Source organism: Rhinatrema bivittatum, chromosome 15 (genome assembly GCF_901001135.1).
Source record: "Rhinatrema bivittatum chromosome 15, aRhiBiv1.1, whole genome shotgun sequence".
NCBI classification, from domain to species: domain Eukaryota; kingdom Metazoa; phylum Chordata; class Amphibia; order Gymnophiona; family Rhinatrematidae; genus Rhinatrema; species Rhinatrema bivittatum.
This window is the reverse complement of record NC_042629.1, coordinates 29,911,963-29,932,682: the sequence shown is the minus strand read 5'-3', so window position 1 is coordinate 29,932,682 and position 20,720 is coordinate 29,911,963. Positions and strand designations below refer to the sequence as shown.

The following is a 20,720-nucleotide window of genomic DNA, read 5'->3' as shown; positions in this document are numbered from 1 at the left end:
AGGATGCAGCATTACCCCTGAGTCACCGGGACAACGGCTTCAAAAATATTTTAACAACCTTCTCATATATTTAAAGATTGTCTAATGTTTTGCATATAAAAGCTGCTTTTTAAGGGCCAGAGCTGCTTTTTTCCACCAGAAATCAAGGCATTTTCATTTTTTTTTTATGCTGCTAACTTCCATTAGCCTAGGCAACAATCAAATCATCTTGCTTATGCTAATCTGAGTCTCACTTTCCTTTTATTCACATTGTATACCCTGCCCTCTCACACGCACACGTTCTGTCATGTCACGGAGGAAGTGCAGTGAAATCCATGTTACCACATACCCTGGAATGCCTTACTGCATTTATAATGCAGAAACAAAATCCTCTAATTAGCTGGTTTACAAGTGATCAAGTGCGTGGATCTGGATGACCATGGGAGTAAGTGGAATTTACTGCATGGACATGCAGTTTCACCTGCCCAATCACAGTACTCTATTTAGAATGATGCTTTATGCATATTTTTGATGTCTGTGTCTGAAGACTTCAGGGCAAACTCCATGGAGTTAAGTTATTGGCTAAAGCTGCACTGGACATGCCCGGGATGGTTCAGGTATAAGTATAACCTACCTGAACGCAAGGGGATAGATTAGATGACCTCTTAAGATCTGTCTTTTTATCAGTGCATGAAAAGAGGGAAATGATCTTCAAATGCTTGGATCTCCGGTGAAGGGGAGGCGGCGTGGCAGCTGTGGAACAGACAATGACCTGTGCTTCTTCCTTTTTTAACCAGAGTTGGTCCAATGCGGGCTGCAGCCTAAGGAGAGAATCGACTGTGGCGACCCTGACATTAGTAGGGAACGCTGTATGAGTAGAGGATGCTGCTTTGATTCCAGCATCCCTGAAGTCATCTGGTGCTTCTATCCCCAAATAAAAGAAGGTAATGTATATATGCAGGCACATCCAATTGTAGAATTTCTGTGCATAGAGACAATGATTAGGTCATACCCAGGCACGCAAGAACCACTGGAGTCATGTCTGAAGTGCCAGTGTACCACATGCTATGTTAGTCCTCCAGGGTTAAGTAAAAAGGCGTTAGGCAACAGAGGTAATGGTAATGGAGTTAACCCTAAAAAAAGGGGGGATATCACTGGAATGCCTTACAGATCATCCTGGGTCTAGTTCTATTGAATATTTTCGTGATATTGTAGGGGGTGAGTAGGAAAGTTTTAAGCAGCCTGACATTGATTTTGGGCAAAATGGTAGAAGCTATTCTAAAAACAAAATTCCTGATCACATAGGTAGACATGGTCAGAGGGATAGCCGTGTTAGTCTGGTGTAGCAAAAATAACAAGGTGGATGGCACCGTATGGACCAACCAATTTATTGAGGCAGGAGCTTTTGAAGACCGAGTCCATCTGATGAAGTTGGTTACTCTATAAGATGCCACCCGCCTCTTGTCAAGGCATGGTTTAAGGAGGGAGAGTCAACATGGATTTTGCAAAGGGAGCTCTCGCCTTACCAATTTACTAGATTTCTTGGAAGGTGTAAATACACCTGCGAATAAAGGCGAGCCAGGTGAGATAGTTTATTTGAATTTGCAGAAGGCATTTGACAGTCCCTCAGGAAATTGGGAGATCAAGGTATAGGAGGCAGTTGTGGATAGGTACATGGTTTAACACCCCACCCCCCTCTTACCGGAGGGATCCACCTTCTCAGTCCTGGAGAGTCCTGGGCTTACTCAGCCAGAGTGGAGGAACATGAGCCCTGTGGATTGCGGGGCAGGCTCTCCTGGGTAGAGATCAGTCCACAAAGCTGGTGCTCCAAACAATAAAAAATGGACTTTAGCAAAATAACCAGTTCAGCAGAAAATAATTCAGGTACAGTCCGCAAGAGAATAGTAAAGTTCATCAGTTACACAAGCAGGATCAAAACAAGGTCCAATAATCCCACGGTCCAGTAGCAGCAGCTCCCTTCCACAATGCACGTCTCTCACTCCACAACTTATTCCAGTGCTCCCACTTCAAGGAGCAGCCCATGATAAATGTCCTCACTTTCCGCTGGCGGTTGGAATATCCTGGCCCCCCTTCTCTCCCCCCCCCCCCCCCTTCTACTGGTTCACAAACACTGGAAGCCCAGGAGAGGCCACGACACAGCCCCTTGCTGTACATCCCTGTCTCCCCAGCACTGAAACACGGATCTCTCAGCTTCCAAATTCATTCCCAAAAACCTTCCTGTTCGCCTCATGGGAGGCAGTTTTATAACCCCCAGATGAGTACAAAATCTTGTCACTCAGATAGCTTTCACACCCAGCCCTTAAACTACAAGCCTCTCAAAACCTCCTCAGTGAATCTTCCCTGCTTGAAGAAACTCCAAGATTAGGATAAAAACAACACTCTGGTACACGCTGGTGGCCAAGCAGGGGCCACACTGAGAGGAGAGGATCACCTTGCTGGTGGCTGAAAGGAATCAGTAAGTTTTTGCTTGGGACATTGTCTTTTTTAAAAGTATTGGGGCAAAGTTAACTATTTGGGAATATTATTTAGTGTGTTTGTGTTTTTAATAATCAGAAAAGCAGTGAATAAATAAGTTAGACTGTTTGTATTTTTAAATAGTCAATAAGGCAGCTAGTAAGCAGTAGGTAGTGTGTTTATTTTTAAAATTCTGCAGAACTGAGTGTTCTGCAGACTTTGCATCGAGTGTCACATGTATGATTTTTTACCCACTGGTGAGAAGTTGTACATGTGCACGTGATGCAAAGAGCTCCTGGCTATCAGAGAACGAGTCCGATCTCTGGAGGCTAGAGTGGCAGACCTGGAGGAGCTGAGGCAGACAGAGAGGTATATAGATGAAACCTTCAGGGACATAGTAGCCAAGTCCCAACTTCAGACTGGCAGCCCTGGTGCTGTCTTGGAGGAAGAAGGTCTCATGATTGGAGAGCATCAACCGGGTGCAGCAGGAAAGGATCCTATAGCAAGGACCTGCTCTCCAGGTGATGCATTGTCCTTTTGCACTGAGGATATCTCCCCAAGGCCTACTGCCCAGGAGGGAAGGGTTAGGTCGGCCGTCATAGTTGGTGATTCGATTATTAGGAATGTAGATAGCTGGGTGGCTGGTGGGCCTGAGGATCGCCTGGTAACATGCCTACCTGGTGCGAAGGTGGCGGACCTCATGCATCACTTAGATATGATTTTAGACAGTGCTAGGGAGGAGCCGGCTGTCGTGGTACATGTGGGCACCAACGACATAGGAAAATGTGGGAGGGAGGTACTGGAAGCCAAATTTAGGCTCTTAGGTAGAAAGCTTAAATCCAGAACCTCCAGGGTAGCATTTTCTGAAATGCTCCCTGTTCCACGCGCAGGTCACCAGAGGCAGGCAGAGCTCCGGAGTCTCAATGCGTGGATGAGATGATGGTGCAAGGAAGAGGGATTCAGTTTTGTTAGGAACTTTTGGGGAAGGGGGAGTCTCTTCCGAAGGGATGGGCTCCTCCTTAACCAGGGTGGAACCAGACTGCTGGCACTAACCTTTAAAAAGGAAATAGAGCAGCTTTTAAACTAGAACAAAGGGGAAAGCCGACAGTCGCTCAGCAGCGCAAGGTTCGGAGAGAGGTATCTTCAAAGGATACTAATGATGCATTAGAATTAGGGCATCCCGACAGTGAGGTTCCAATAATAAGAAAAGTAGTCCAAGTGCCTGTAACTAAAAACTCACCTGAGCTAAAAAATTTCTAACTTATCCCTATCAATTAAAAAGCAGAATGAAAATACAAACAAAAAACAAATTTTGAAATGGTTGTATGCTAATGCCAGAAGTCTAAGAAGTAAGATGGGAGAATTAGAATGTATAGCAGTAAATGATGACATAGGAGGTCAGTCTCGGTGGGTAGTGGTGGGGGCATTTATTTTCGTTACTGCATGAATTACATTGACTCCCAATAAAATATTGTATCGACTTCAAAATTTTGGTTATGGTGTTTAAGGTTCTGAAGTTAAAGCACTATAGGCTGGATTTAAAAACTCCGGCGCACATAAATCCCAGGCCTTATGTGCGCCGGGCCAATTATCAAACTGGCCCGGCCACGCGTGTAAGTGCCGGAGCCTCAAAAAGGGGCGGGCTGGGGACTGGAGGGGGGCGGCCCGGTACAGCGCCATTCCTCGCTGTCCCGGGGTCTAGTGCACCCCCAGCTTCCGGCACGCGCAAATTTCTTCAGGTTGGGCCCTGAAGTAACTTGCAAAATAAAAGGTACAAAAATTGAAAAATAGTTTTTAGAGGGTGGGGAAGAGAAGGGAAGTGGAATGGGAGGTTAGAGTAGGGGGGTAGGAAAATTCCCTCCCAGTCCACTCCTAAATTGGGAGGGAACTGGGGAAGGCCCCGATGCGTCGCTGTGCGAATGTTGCCAAAATCAAACCTCCCTTTGCATTCACCTTCCCCAATTTTACAACATGCGCGCACCGGCTCTATATTTCTATCTTTGGATTATTCTTATGTTGCTCAAATGAATGGCATCACAGCCTCCCCCAGGGGCAAGATAGTTCCCTAGAACACTGTGCTACCTATTCCAAAGGAAAGGGAACTCTCCCCGGGTGTAGCCTGCCTGTTTCTACCCTCCGACCCATGTTGAACCGCTGCTCCATTTTGAAATCAGCCTCTTTCTATGTCAAGCAGTACTCTGACTGCTTTCCGGCCTACCTGTCTTTTGTCAAGGACATTCTCACACTAAAGTCCCTTGGGGTCCCGTGTGTAGCCTGCCTGTTTCTACACTCCGACCATGTTGAACCACTGTTTAGGGGCGAACCGATTCTAGGGAGCCCTTTCCTGTGCAAAGGAAAGGGAACTCTCCCCGGGTGTAGCCTGCCTGTTTCTACACTCCGACCATGTTGAACCACTGTTTAGGGGCGAACCCATTCTAGGGAGCCCTTTCCTGCTCATAGGAAAGGGAACTCTCCACGGGGCTCTTGTTTGAATATTTGCTACTACCACCAAAATCTGCACCCGCAGATGCTCCACCCCACACAGGCATAGTTCATCATGTTTCAAGTCCTAGCACTCCCTGGTTCCTGTTTCATGACGGGTCAGGTGCACAGTATGCCCAGTTGACAGTCCCGCCACATGCTGAGCCTCGTCTTGTCTTGCCTCCTTGTCTTTCCCCTATCAAACCACAGGGACCTGACTACCTCGGCTCTGCCAGCCTGTCTTGCCCCTATCAACTTTCTGCCACTCTGCCTTGCTGCCAATCACCAGAAGACTCACTCAACTCCTTGTGGTGTTCTTGCCACTATCATGGTTCCTCAGTTTGTTGGTGCTAGTCTTTCTGTTTGCTATGTTCCCCCTTAATTGTGCTGTAGGATGTCAATGCCACTTGTCTTGCCACTTTGCCTGTCCTGCTGCCTTTGAGGGTTCATGCATCTGTTATCGGTGCTCTGTTTTGAAGCTGTGGTGTGTTTTTGATACTCTCGCTGCTGCTTTGTGCCTCTGTTAAAGCACTCTTGCCACTTCTGGTACCCCTTTCCCCCTTTAAAGTACCTTAGGCTATTCATGTCACGTTGGTGTCACCTTGCCAAGTCTAAGTACCTTGGAGCTCTTTTGTTGTTCTGATGATTGCTCCCAGAAGTTTCATCAAAATTGATAATAAAACCACAATTCTGCGGTCTGAAAGGATACTTCTTGGTGGGCCATGTAGTCTGAAAATATGCTGGACGAACAGCTGGGCTAGTTGTGGTGCGGACGGCAACCCTGGGAGTGGCACGAAGAGTGCCATTTTACTAAACCGGTCGACGACCACCCGTATGACCGTGTTGCCACTGGATGATGGCAGATCAACCGTGAAGTCTGTCGACAAATGGGTCCATGGTTCCGAGGGAGCTGGTAGAGGCTGAAGCAAGCCTGGGGTCAAACCAGGGATCCTCTTATGGCGAGCACATGACTGACAGGACTCTACGTAAGCCCGGACATCTTTGTTAACCTTAAACCACCAGTAGTATCGGCACAGGGTCTGTAAGGTCCGGGATTGTCCTGGATGACTGGAACAGCGGGAATCGTGAGCCCACGCCAGGACTTGTTTCTGCAAGTGCGGCGGAACCAGCGTTTTCCCGGGAGGGATGGTCGTGGTGGCAGACAGTAGGATGCGTGATGGCTCGATGATGAACTGCGGGTCATCAGAAATCTCTGTAGACTCGAATACATGTGATAAGGCGTTGGCCTTGCGATTCTTCTCGGCAGGTCTGTAGCGTAGAATAAAATTGAATCGGGTGAAGAATAAGGCCCAACGTGTCTGTCAAGGGTTGAGTCGCTGTGCCTGATGCAGGTACTCCAGGTTTTTATGGTCCGTGTAGACCGTAAACTGGTGTTGTGCCCCCTCTAGCCAAGAGAAGGGAAGGTGAAGGGAGGTTAGGGTAGGGGTAGGAAAGTTCCCTCTCAGTCCGCTCCTAAATTGGGAGGGAACTGGGGAAGGCCCCAATGCGTCGCTGTGCGAATGTTGCCAAAATCAAACCTCCCATTGCATTCACCTCCCCCAATTTTATAACATGCACGCACCGGCTCTATATTTCTATCTATCTTTGGATTATTCTTATGTGGCTCCAATGAATGGCATCACAGCCTCCCCCAGAGGCAAGATAGTCCCTAGAACACTGTGCTACCTATTCCAAGTCCTGATCTAAAAATAAAAAGCTTTCTCTACTTCTGTTCATGGATTTTTTTTCTCACTCTCTTGGCTACCTTATCCTAACTTTTCTTCCAGGCTCTCCTTTCCAGTTTACTTTTCTTTTCTCACCTCCTGTCTGATTTATATCCTCCTCCACATCTCTCTCTCTCTGAAACCCATCTTTCTCTTTATCTCGTTTTCCAGAATTTATCTCTTGTCTGCTCTGGGTCTTTGCTATCCATTTCTATCATTTCATCTCCCTCACCCCTCTCTTTCCTCTCTTGACTTTCCTTCATCCCGTCACCCTTCTGAATCCTGCAGACATCCACAGAAGAACTTATGTGCCCTTTAAAACTCATGAATAATAACGTTTGCATAATTTTTTGTTGGACTAATAAATGGTATTGCAGACTGCAAATAATCCAACTTTGTACAGTGACATCATCAATTTCAATGCTTTTTCAAAATGTACAAAATGAAGTTACTAGGTCATGCATTTAAAAAATCTAAGAGAAAATATTTTTTCCTCAATGCAGAATTAAACTATAGAATTAGTTGCTGGAGGATGTGGTAAAAGCTGTTAGTATAGCTGGGTTTAAAAAAGGTTTGGGCAAATTCCTGGAAGAAAAGTCCATAAACCATTAAGATGAACATGGGGAAATCCACTGCTTATACCTGGGATAAGCTGCATGGAATCTATCAACCTTTTGGAGCTTATTTATTTATTTATTTAGAATTTTTATATACCGACATTCTCGATACAATATCAAATCAAATCGGTTTCCATTATAACAAAAACAGTCGTGGTTGAGGCGTTACATTAAACAAGGTATCTGAACAATAGAACATAAATATTAAATAGTGATAAATGAATCATTGCCAGATACTTCGGACCTGGATTGGCCACTTTTGGAAACAGGATACAGGACCTGATGAAGCTTTGGTCTGATCGTCTGACAAATCTTATGTTATGTTTTTAAGCCTCCTGGAAACTGTCTGCCCTTCTGTTCCCATTTCATTGTTATTCACATTTGTATTTTTGTCAAACAAGGCTTAAATGTTTACTAATGATATCATAGATACAATATTATATTTCAAATCAGCAAGCTGTTTCTGAAATAAAAAATGTATTTTTCATTCTTACTCATCCTGCTTTCTGTGAATAGCAAATATACTGTATATCACATTGATACTATTTATTTATTTGAATTTATAACCTGTTTTTCAGAGGTCCATATTCAAATGTATAGAAACAAAAACTTTGAACATTTTTCCCTTCTCACCAAGGAAGATTTAAAAAAATTGTAGGAAGTATTTTTTCTCGTGGCACCCTTCTGCTAAGTGTTGCCAGAGGACATAGTCAAGGCAAATAACAAGGATTCAAAATAATAATAATAATAATAATAATAAGGTTCAAAAGAGGATTGGACAAGTTCTTGTAGGAAAAGTCCATGAACATTTATTAGCCAAGTAGACTTGGGAAAGCCACTGCTTAACCTGAGAGATACAAGAAAGAGATCAAATACTGGGAATGTGACGGGTACTTGAGCTACAAATCCAAGCAGAAGTAAAGATAATATATTATGGATGTGCATTTGTTTTAAATGAATGGGTAATCAGGGAATTTTTATTTTGTTTCATTGAAAACCTTAGGCCCGGATTTTAAAAAGGTTACACGCGTAAAAGAAAATTAGGTCCTTACCTTTTGCTAATTTTCGTTCCTGTAGTACCAAGGATCAGTCCAGACTCCTGGGTTTTGCCCCCCCCTCTAGCAGATGGAGACAGAAGTTTACAAAAACCAAACTCCGCCTATATCTAGGCTGGTGCCACCTACAGTCTGGCAGTATTACTTAATGTCAAAGCAGTACAACACCAAAAATACGAACCCAATAACAATTAAATCACCTCAACACCAATGTTAACACCCCCCAACTGGGGAACCGAACTCGAGGTATCAACAGTAACACATCTTGATTGATAACATACAGACTACACAGCTTCTCCCGACATAAACCCAAATACAGGGTGGGACTCTGGACTGATCCTTGGTACTACAGGAACGAAAATTAGCAAAAGGTAAGGACCTAATTTTCTTTTCCCTGTATGTACCAGGATCAGTCCAGACTCCTGGGATGTACCAGAGCTTACCTTACTTGGGGTGGGAGCCGGAGAGGCCTGCTCTAAGCACTACTTCTCCAAACCCCGTCGACCCTGGCGCTTCAACATCCAAACGGTAGTGCCGGGCAAACGTATGGACCGATTTCCAGGAGGCCGCCCTACATATCTCCTCTGTAGGGATGTGATGACACTCTGCCCAGGAAGCGGCCTGGGCGTGAGTAGAGTGGGCTCGCAGTCCAGCGGGCAACGACCTACCCTGCAAAAGGTACGCCGACCAAATGGTTTCTTTCAACCAACGAGCAATCATAGTCTTGGAGGCTGCCTTCCCCTGCCTCGGACCACCGTAGAGAACGAAGAGGTGGTCCGACATTCTGAATGCATTTGTGATCTCTAAATACCGCAGCAGTGAGCTTCGGACATCCAACTTATGAAGATCCTTCGCCATAGGATCCGAAGCCTGCACCTGCAAAAACGATGGCAACTCGACCGTCTGATTCACGTGAAACGATGAAACCACTTTGGGCAAAAAGGATGGTACCGTCCGCAACGAGATCCCCGAGTCCGAAATCCGCAAAAAAGGCTCCCGACACGACAGATCCTGAAGCTCAGAAATCCGTCGCGCCGATACAATGGCCACCAAGAATACCACCTTCAGAGTTAAATCCTTGAGCGTGACCCTGCGAATAGGCTCGAATGAGGCTGCACACAATGCTTTAAGGACAACATTCAAATTCCAGGATGGGCAAGGCTGCCGAAATGGAGGACGCAAATGTCTCGCCCCCCCGAAGAAAACGCACTACATCCGGATGCGCTGCCAACGATGTTCCCTGAATCCGTCCTCTCAAGGAACCCAGCGCCGCCACCTGCACCCGCAGGGAACTACAGGATAGACCCTTGGACAATCCCTCCTGTAGAAAAAGAAGTATGTCCGAGATAGCCGCTCGGGTAGGTGCCACGTCATGCTCAAGACACCAGGATTAAAAAACTCTCCATACTCACACATAAGCCAACAACGTAGACTTCTTACGGGAATGCAGAAGAGTAGACACCACCATATCCGCGTACCCCTTGGATCTCAACCTTTGCCTCTCAAAAGCCATGCCGCTAGACAAAAGCGATCCACCAGGTCGAAACAAACGGGCCCCTGATGCAATAGGTCCGGGAGAAACGGAAACCGAAGTGGCCCCTCGATCGCTAGATTCAGTAGATCCGCGAACCACGGCCTCCTTGGCCATTCTGGAGCGACGACTATCACATCCGCTGGGTGTTTTTCGATTCGACACAGCACCCTGCCTATGAGAGGCCACGGAGGGAACACATAGAGTAGCACGTCTGTCGGCCATGGCACCACCAGAGCGTCTACCCCTTCCGCCGCCGTCTCCCGACGGCAAGCAAAAAACCGGGGAGCGTTTGCATTCTTGAACGTAGCCATCAGGTCTACCGCTGGCGTGCCCCACCGAGCACAGACGAGTTGGAATGCTTCCTCCGCGAGCTCCCACTCTCCGGGATCCAGCCAGTGGCGACTGAGAAAATCTGCCTGGACGTTTTCTACCCCGGCTATGTGAGAGGCCGCAATACTGCTCAGGTGGGACTCCGCCCATATCATCAACGACCGGGCTTCGGACGTTCCTTCCTTCTTGGGTACTACGAAGTAAATGGAATATCGGCCCTCTCGGAGCTCATCGGGAGGTACCGGAACAATTGCCCTGAGATCTCGTAGCCGAGTTAGTGTCGATCGGCGTTTTTCTGAAAAACCACAGGGCAACACTAGGAAACACCGGGACGGCCGGTGTGAAAAATCTAACACGTAACCGTGTCTTATCACCTCTAGTACCCACTGATCCGACGTGATTCTGGTCCATTCCTCGTAAAACCGGCTCAACTTGCCGCCAATCTTGGGCATGAAGGAATGGACTGGCCTCACATCATTGTGCAGGCTTTCCGCCCTGCACACTCTGACCGGCTCCCGGACGACCAAAACGGCGCCCACGAAAGGACTGAGAATAAGATTGCTGTCGGGTAGCAGTGTGACGAAACGAGGAGTTCGAGCCTCGGGCCGACCGTGGCCAGCGACCGCCGCAAAAATGAGGACGAGAGGCTGGAGCCCCACGGTATCTTGGCCTATCCTCCGGCAGTCGATGCACCTTATTCTTGCCTAAGGATTCAATCAGATCCTCCAATTCCTTGCCATACAACAACTTCCCCTTAAAAGGCAAGGAGCCCAACCATGCCTTGGAGGTCCCATCCGCCGACCAATGACGGAGCCATAGCAGCCGCCGTGCCGCTACCGCTGATACCATAGTTCTGGCCGATGTGCGCAAAAGATCATAAAATGCATCCGCACTATAGGCAATGACCGCTTCCAAACGACTTGCCTGGCGCACCTCATCAGAGGACAAGGACTCATTGGCTATGAGCTGCTGCGCCCAGCGAAGACCTGCCCTCAGAGAAAAATTACTGCAAATTGCCGCACGAATTCCCAGCGCCGAGACCTCAAAAATTTGCTTAAGCTGAACTTCCAACTTCCTATCCTGTAAATCTTTAAGCGCGGTACCTCCTGTCACCAGGATAGTGATCTTCTTTGTTACCGCTGCTACCGCCGAATCTATCCTCAGCAAGCGCAACAGCTCCAGCACGTCCTCCGGCAGGGGATATAACTTATCCATTGCTTTTGCCACTTTCAGCCCCAATTCTGGAGTATCCCACTCCTTAAAAAGCAAATCCGAGGCCAAGAAATGTAAAGGAAAAGCTGAAGGAGGACCCCGGAGCCCCAACACAAACCGGATCCATCTGTCCGAGACGAGACTCCACCTGCGGAAGCGGGATTCCCAGCTCCCCCAGGATCTCCGGAATGAGGGGCTCCAGTTCGTCCTTCCTAAACAACCTGACTACCTTTGGATCATCCCCCTCAGCTCCATGAGGCGCTCCGGAGCCCTTGGACCCCGGTTCTCCGTCTCCCTCAACCCCTCTCGGGGGCTGGGACGGAAAATCCTGATCCTCCGATGGCTCCTCCGGCTCCTCTGACTCCGTAGAGGAGTCTTGTTGCCCTCCAGCCCCCCGGGACCGAAGGGGCCGGACCGTGGCCGGACCCTCCGCCCCCGGACCAGACTTCGGCATCTTTTCTGCCGTAGAACCTAACTCCGAGGGCGGGTTCCCTTGGGTCCTCTTCCGGGCCATGCGGCGGGCCTTAAAGGCCTTGTGCATGAGGAGCACAAATTGAGAGTTAAAAGAGGAATCGGAGGACCCCTCATCGTCCCCCCCCTTCCACGGGGGAATCCTCGCTGGGGCCACTGGGCCTCGCTGGCCTTATCCCCCCAGTAGCCCTCTGCTGGGGTGACAAACGCGGCGGGGCATCATCCTCCCCACTCTCCCTTAGGCCCGCGCTTGCCTCGGCTCCCCGAGGAGAGAAAATGGCCGCCGTTCCCGCCAAAAAGGTTCCCAAAATGGCGGCCGTCCCCGGCACCGCCGAAGACGACCCCCCCGAAAACGCTGAGGAATCCGCGGTGGACCCGGCGCGAGGCTGCCTACCCCCCCGGGTCCCCGACGCCGGCGCCGATCCTCCCTCTCCCCCTCCCACACACCCTGAACAAAGGCTGTCCCTGGACAGCCGCGGACCCGCAGCCCCGGCAAGCCGCTTGCCGGGGCATGGTCTGCCGCGGAGCGAGACGAAGAGCCCGTGCACCAAAAAATCAAAACGAGCCCTCCCTCGCCCGCCACGCGACCCTGCAACCCGAGAGAGAGAGAGAGAGAGCGAGCGCGCTCGGGACCCCGGCGGAACAGCACACAACAAAAAACAGACACCAACTTTTTTTTTTTTTCCCAAACTTTACCTCGGGTCCGGAGCCAGCTGGGGGGAGAGAGCCGGTATCTCCGGTATCACCCCCAGGCCTGAATTGCCGGAATATGGGGCTCCCCCACTCCTCGGCTGCCTCGACCAGGGAGAACGGTCCCCTCAGGACCTTACCCTCCCCTGGGAGGCGGGGACTGGGACCAGCAGGCAAGCCTCTGCGGCCCTCCCCTCTGACAACAACCACCTACCTTTTTACCTAACTCTAATTACTTTTACTTTTTTTTTTTTTTTAACCACCACCTAAATCTTATGCCAAACACAGACTATAGGTTTTGCACCCTCTCCACCTGCTAGGAGACAGAAGAATACTGCCAGACTGTAGGTGGCACCAGCCTAGATATAGGCGGAGTTTGGTTTTTGTAAACTTCTGTCTCCATCTGCTAGAGGGGGGGCAAAACCCAGGAGTCTGGACTGATCCTGGTACGTACAGGGAAATCGTCTTATGTGCGCCGGGCCTATTTTAAAAGGACCAGTCATGCGAGTATGTCCCAGGGCAGCGGTGAGTGGGTAGGCAGGGAGCGTGGCAAGGTGGTCCGGGGGTGGGGCAGGGCTAGAGGCCCTCGGCACAGTGGCCATGTGCTGCTGTGTTGGGGGATCACGTGCCGGTGCGTGCTACTTGCACCTGCCTCCAGGCAGGCACAACAGGTAAAGTAAAAATTGGGAGGGGTAGGTTAGATTAGGGTTAGGGTGCAGGAAGGCTAGGGGAAGGGATATTGCCTCGTTTTTGTGGGGGGGGGGGTTTGTAAGCAAATGGGATTCTTCCTGGATTATGTGTGCATGTGTGCGTGAGAGAGAGAGAGAACATATAGGAGAGCCTATGTGTGTATATATGAGAGTCGAGAGAATGTGGGTATGAGAGCCTGTGTGTGTATGAGAGAGAACATGTGGATGTGGGAACCTGTGTGTGAGAGATCATGAGAGTGGGAGCATGGGTGGGAGTGGCAGCCTGCTTGTGAGAGAATGAGAGATTGTGTCTCTATGGGAGCAGAAGCCTGCATGTGAGAGAGCAATGTCAGAACCTGTGTGTCTGTGGGGGGAGAGGGAGCCTGCATGAGAAAGACAGCTTATGAGAGCGGGAGTTTGTATATGTGAGAATGGGATACTGAATGTATGAGCATGTGAGAGTGAGAACCTGTGTGTGGGTGTGTGTGTGGGGGGGGGGGAGAATGTGAACCTGTGTGTGAGAGAACATGTAATAGTGAGAGCCTATGTGCGTTAGGGGAGGAAATGGGAGCCTGTATGAGAGAGAGAGAGAGAGAGTGTGTGTGTATGTGTGTCTGTGTGTCTGTGTGTGTGTGAAGGAGTAAGGAAAGAAGACAAGAGTTGAGAGAAAAAACAAATAATAAGAGACACTGAAAAAGGAATTAGGAAAAGACAGACAAGGGGAACAAAAAGGCAAGTACCAACTGATTAGAAATATAAGATCACATGATTTTCCAAGGATTCCAGTCTTTTTGACTGGATTCCGTGATCTTTTATCAATTTCAAGTTCACAGTTTGAGCTTGTAATGAGCTTTGTTCCACCATTTCAACTCTTTTGTTAAACATCAATCCTGTATAACAGATCCCCTATGATAGTCAAAAACGTAAGCCACCGAAACCATTAAGCCAGTTTATCATTGTATTTCTTTCTTTAAATACTCCCCTTAAATATCAGGGACTTTCTCTTTCCTAAACTGTAATATTATACCTCGCTGAAAACTTTGTAATTAGTAATTGTTATCCTGTATGTTAAGGTGAAATTACGTATGTTACACATTTTACATATCTTTTCTTTGCATTCAAGTAAGATGTATGATTACTTTATGAAAAATTAATAAAATATGAATTATATAAAAAAAAAAAAGAAATATAAGATCAGACAACAAAGGTAAAAAAAAATGTGACTTTCAGCAATTTGAATATGCCAACTTTGGGAATGTGCACTTCTTATATATTTGTATTTTGCACTTTCTTCTGAATTCCAGTGTTTACAGGTTTCTCAGGCTTTCCATTTCAGTTTTGTCTGCATTTAGAGTCCCTTATTCTATAATAGTTAAGGGTCTGACTGTGATGTGCATGTGTGAGAGAAGTGCAGTATTTTGGCTAGCTTCTGGTTTCTCTGTAGGGATTTGTAGCAGTCTGGCTTGGACTAGTTGCCCACTAAGGCCTCATGTAATGTTTGCTTTTTTGTAGATAAGGCTGCTGCGGTTTGAGTCCTGAGAGATATGCTGTTATGGAATGGTAAGTTTTGTTTTGTTTTTTTAGGGGGAGTTGTCTTATTTCACAAAGTAGAAGAGTTTGTTTTGCTATCACTGAGGTGGCACCACATTTTGAATATATTTTTTGTGTCCTAGTTCTTTTCTGTACCTGTTGCAAATCTTCTTATGATGATTATTGCTGTTTTATTGCAGTTATGATATTCTCTGCATTTTTTTAAAGAATACATTGATATTTGTTTTATTATGTAATTGAATCTGATGTTTCTGTTAAGTGTTCTTTGTTTACTTTTTATATGATGTATATTTGTATATTTATAAACTGCAATAAATACAAAATAGATTAATAAGATATTTCTAATGTTGGTAAGTGCTTGAAATAATAGAATTAAAATATTTTAAAGCATCAATCATGATAAGATTACTTAGGTGCACTCTAAGGCATTATTTATCTATAAGAGTACAACTAGTAGGGCCTAGATCTATATGTCAACTGCCCACCGATGTTAACCTTGGGACTCCCTCCAAAAATTATTTTCTGGCTATCTCTCTGGTTAGCATTAAATGCTTATTTGAACCACCATGTTTTTAATAGCTTTCTGAAGGGGAAGGAGGTTAGGGGCCAACCTGATGTACGGGGGCAGAAAGCTCTACAGAGCCCATAAATGTTCTGTTCCTAATGCCAATGAGTCATATAGTTGTCAGGAATGGGGCAACAAAGCAGGCTTGCAACATGATCACAGTGGGCAGGAGGGTTCATATTAAGTAATAGCATTACTGATGCATGATGGAATCAGGTCTTTGAGAGACTTGTAGGTCAGATCAAGATCTTGATTTTTGTATGACAGAGCATTGATAGCTAGTGTAGATTTTTCAAGACTAGTTGATGTGGTCAAACTAATGTGCTCTCAGTATCAGGCAGGCCGCAGTATTTCTGTATAAGCTGTAGGCAGAGGGTTAGGGTAGTGGGGATTCCAACATACACATACAGCGAGTTGCAGTACTCCAGGCAAGAGAAATAGGGAGGAGGAATAGCCTAGTGGTTAGAGCAGTGGGCTATGAACAAGGAGACCAAGGTTCAAATCCTGCTGTTGCTCCTTGTGACCTTGGGCAAGTCACTTTAACTTCCATTGCCTCAGGTACACAACTTAGATTGTAAGCCCTCTGGGGATAAGGAAATACCTACAGTACCTGAATGTAAACAGAAGTGATATCTCAGATCAAATGGCAGTATAAATAAATGACAGTGAAATGAATAGAAGTTATGAAGTTGGTGTTGTCCAGCAATGGTAGTGGAGTTGGCAGAGATAGCTTTTAGTTATTGCATGTACTTGTGCTCTGGTCGTGAGTTGGAAGTAAAAAATGAAGCAAAGACTCCAGTGAGGATTATTCCGCCAAGGATTACATTTGGGGATTGAGGCTTAGTTTATTCTGGTGTAGCCAGGTATTGATTTTTTACAAGGGTCTATTGAGATGAGAGATGCTTAGATCCTAATTTGGACCAATGGGAATTGGATGTCATCAGCAAATGAATAATGGGTGATAGTTTCTGAGTTCACACAGAAGAGTGAGGTATATGTTGAACAGTTGGATGATAGGATGGAGCTGTGGGGCACTCCACAGTATAAGGAGTGGGGCTCTATGAGTACTGTGCCCATGGAAACAGCTTAGGTGCAGTCTTGGAGGAAATATGCGAATCAGGCAAGTGTGCTGCAGCAGTCAAAAAAGCAAACAGAATGTTAGGAATTATTAGGAAGGGAATGGTTAATAAAACGGAAAATGTCATAATGCCTCTGTATCGCTCCATGGTGAGACCGCACCTTGAATACTGTGTACAATTCTGGTCGCCACATCTCAAAAAAGATATAGTTGCGATGGAGAAGGTACAGAGAAGGGCTACCAAAATGATAAGGGGAATGGAACAGCTCCCCTATGAGGAAAGGCTGAAGAGATTAGGGCTGTTCAGCCTGGAGAAGAGATGGCTGAGGGGGGATATGATAGAGGTCTTTAAGATCATGAGAGGTCTTGAACGAGTAGATGTGAATTGGTTATTTTCACTTTCGAATAATAGAAGGACTAGAGAGCATTCCATGAAGTTAGCAAGTAGCACATTTAAGACTAATCGGAGAAAATTCTTTTTCACTCAATGCACATTAAAGCTCTGGAATTTGTTGCTAGAGGATGTGATTAGTGCAGTTAGTGTAGCTGGGTTCAAAAAAGGTTTGAATAAGTTCTTGGAGGAGAAGTCCATTAACTGCTATGAATCAAGTTTACTTAGGGCCAGATTTTATAGCATGCAGACAGGCGTAGATTTGTTCGCACAACCCGGCGCAAACAAATCTACACCTGATTTTATAACATGCGTGCGCTGCCGCGCTCATGTTATAAAATCCAGGGTTGGCACGCGCAGGGGATGCACAATTGTGCAACCTGCGTGCGCTGAGCCAAGCAGCCTGCCTCCATTCCCTCTGAGGCCACTCCGAAATCGGAGCGGCCTCGGAGCGAACTTTCCTTCCACCTTCCCCTCCCTTCCCCTCCCTTCCCCTTTCTAACCCACTCTCCCAGCCCTACCTAAATCCCCCTCCTAACCTTTATCAAAGAAGTTACACCTGCGCGCGCCTGTTCTCCATCCCCCAGCATGGAGGCTGTGCCGGAGGCCTTGGTCCCACCCCCGGCATGCCCCCGGGCCGGCGCCCCGCCCACGGCTCCGCCCCCAGAATGCCCCCTTTTGCAAGCCCCGGGACCTACGCGCGTCCCAGGGCTTGCGCACGCCGCCGAGCCTATGCAAGATAGGCTTGGCGCACGCAGTGGGAGGCAGGGGTAGGTTTTCTGGAGTTGCCTGCTTATCTTACGTGCGCAACCCTTTGAAAATCTACCCCTTAGGGAATAGCCACTGCTATTAATTGCATCAGTAGCATGGGATCTTCTTAGTGTTTGGGTACTTGCCAGGTTCTTGTGGCCTGGTTTGGCCACTGTTGGAAACAGGATGCTGGGCTTGCTGGACCCTTGGTCTGACCCAGCATGGCAATTTCTTATGTTCTTATGATCAATACTGTAATATGTAGTTTAAGGAGGTCTACAGTGTACAAGGCTGCCAAGAGGTTCAGTAGGATGAGTGAGATTGTTTCCCTTGTCAAGATTAAGTCGGAGTTGATCTACCAGGCTTAGCAGTGTAGTTTGGGTAATGTAATGAGGCCTATGTAGCATACAGGTGGTCTGTTAATTGTGAAAGTACTGCTTTTTCAATGGCTTTACTTAGGTAAGGGAGGTTTGAGACAAGAGGGTGGTAGTTCACATCAATGGGGTCAAGACTAGCCTTCTTCAAGACTCAAGCTGATTGTGCTGATTGTTTGTTGTCCCATTTGCAACATGTCATTATTTTATTGTGATTATATTTTTCAGGACACCAATTATAAATGGATGCTCCTCCAGGAAAATTGCCTCCGCCACCGTGATCTCCTTAATGATAAGGATAGGACGTTTTCTCCTTCCATGCTTTCTACAGACCAGTGGGTTATATCTGTGCTAATAGTCCTATCCAGCTACTGCATGCATGTGTGTAACTTTCATTTGTTCCTTACTTCTTTTTGTGCAACCAATTATTTTATATTGTGTCTACTGTCATTGTCCATTCCTTCATATAGAAGCACCTAAAACAATTTAAAAAAAGCATATCAGATATTACAAAGTCTATCAGTAGATTTGTTTCCGTCAAATGGTCGCATTTATTGAATATATTATCTGATTGCACAAGACAAAGTGTATGTGATTTCTTTTTTTTTTATCTATTTATTCTTTCTACATAATGAAACATCAAGCAATACATTCTTGAGTAGAATTACAGGTAACAGAAATAGAAACAGAGAGATGTCCACCTATTAATAACTCAACAAGAAAATAAAAATTTTCCATACCTGTCTAGCAAGCCCTCTAAAAAGGATCCAAGTTTACAAAACTTCAAGTATAAATATAAGTATAGTATATAAGAATAAGCAATTTGGCTATAGGATAATTATAACAAACTTAGAGAGATCTATCTCCTTCATAAGAGTGCATTATCTGGTTCCTGGTGATGAACTTAACAATGGTCTTCCCTTATTAACTAGAGATGTGAATCGGAACCAGAATCGGTTTGGATTCTGGTTCTGATTCACATCGTGTTTTTGGTTTTCGTCCAGCCCGATCGCGGTTTTGTTTATCGGCTCCGCCTGAGCCGATAAACAAAAAACCCACCCCGACCCTTTAAAACTAATCTCTTAGCTTCCCCCACCCTCCCGACCCCCAAAAATCATTTTACAGGTACCTGGTGGTCCAGTGGGGGTCCCGGGAGCGATCTCCTGCTCTTGGGCCGTCGGCTGCCACTAATAAAAATGGCGCCGATGGCCTTTGCCCTTACCATGTGACAGGGTATCCGTGCCATTGGCCGGCCCCTGTCACATGGAGGGAGCACTGGATGGGAAACTGCCTCTGGAGTTCCAACCAAATGTGTGCATGTCCCTCACAATGAAGCAATCGCTACCCATTTTGAGCACTCATCAAACCCTGAAGCTGTACATCCCAGCTGCCACACATGTCATACCAATAAAACATCAATCTCATGGTATGAGTGTGCAAGTCCCTGGCTGTTCTGCAGTATGTCCTCCAGAGATACACATTTGTCTGACCTGACACCGTGAATATGCTAGGGCCAAAATGCACAGGCTGCAGCTTCGATTGTACCTGTGATGGGCCAAACTGTGGCTGACATCCTGGCTGACTCATCACTAATAGGGCACACCTGATCTGGGAGTCCCTGCAGTATGGACACTAAAAGGTTGTGATTAACACATGAGATTTCCACTGCTCCAAATGGGAGTATTGTAAAAGGCAATTCTTTACAGTGAACCCCTAGAAAATGTGTAGTGGCCCTGTCACCCATCAAGTTTTGTGACAAGTGCATTATTTGGGCATACCACGTTAGCAGTCCTCGCTAGCATGAAGAGAGAAAGCTGGGCCCCGGTGCGACTGCTTGTAGACCAACCTGTACAAGCTACTTGTCATGTAACCAATGCTGTCATATCCCCCACAGCCCTCCCCCCCCCCCATATTCATGCCGTTTGCTGGAAACACATAGCCAGAGAGGGAATAGAGAAAGAAGCATCTCTCTTACCTACAAGCCAACTGTCACTGTAGAGGCTGACCTCAAAATTGTCAAACAGGCCCGATTATCTAAGTATAAAGGAACCGTGGGTGGCTCCCAGGTACCTGGCCACCATGTGACCGATGTGCATTTGAGCGTCACAGATCACTTGTACGATGAGGGAGTGGAAGAGCTTTCTGTTGCAGTAGATTTCCTCCCTGCCTCGGGGTGGGATGATGGCTATGTGAGTGCAGTCAATAGCTCCCACTACATTTGGAAAGTTGGCAGTGGCATAAAAGCCTCTCTTGATATCCATCAAGTTCTGCCTGTCCTGAGGGAATGCTATGTAGTGATTAATACGTTCACGTAGAGCTGTTATAACCTGCCCCAGACAGCGGGAAAAGAGGTTTGGGACATTCCCCCCCCCCCCCCCCCCCGATGACCCCGACAATCATTTGGAAGAAGCCGGAGGCCATGAAATGCAGGGCAGACAAGAGTTTGATGAGGCCCAGTATAATGTGGAACCTTTTCTATGACTGAATGCAGGTCCCCTCTGATTTCTTGATATAATTCCAGGATAGTCCAAGAAAGCAAAGAGGTAGGCGATCTATGATAGCCGTCAGGAAAACAAAAAAGGAATAGATGCCTCGATCTTTTCCAATGTTTATTAAAATAGAGACGTGTTCATGTATTGCCCGACTCAGGCCGAGTTTCGCAGCTTAACAGCTTAACTTTCAATGATTGAAGAAATCAGGACTGTGTGCAGTGCGTTTTTCTGAAAGTTGGTCAGACAATTGTTGTTCACTGGA

General features: G+C 46.8%; 1 protein-coding gene across 1 annotated transcript in view; it reads left to right on the top strand.

Moving 5' to 3' along the window:
- LOC115076882 (putative gastrointestinal growth factor xP4) overlaps window positions 1-18,507 on the top strand; it is a 48,194-nt gene extending 29,687 nt beyond the window's left edge. The window contains exons 3-5 of the mRNA XM_029578856.1: window positions 777-923; window positions 14,770-14,817; window positions 18,195-18,507. Of these exons, the coding sequence (XP_029434716.1) occupies window positions 777-923; window positions 14,770-14,789 (167 nt within the window). The 3' untranslated portion in view covers window positions 14,790-14,817; window positions 18,195-18,507. The remainder of the gene's footprint in view (window positions 1-776; window positions 924-14,769; window positions 14,818-18,194) is intronic.
- The last annotated feature ends 2,213 nt before the right edge of the window (window positions 18,508-20,720 follow it).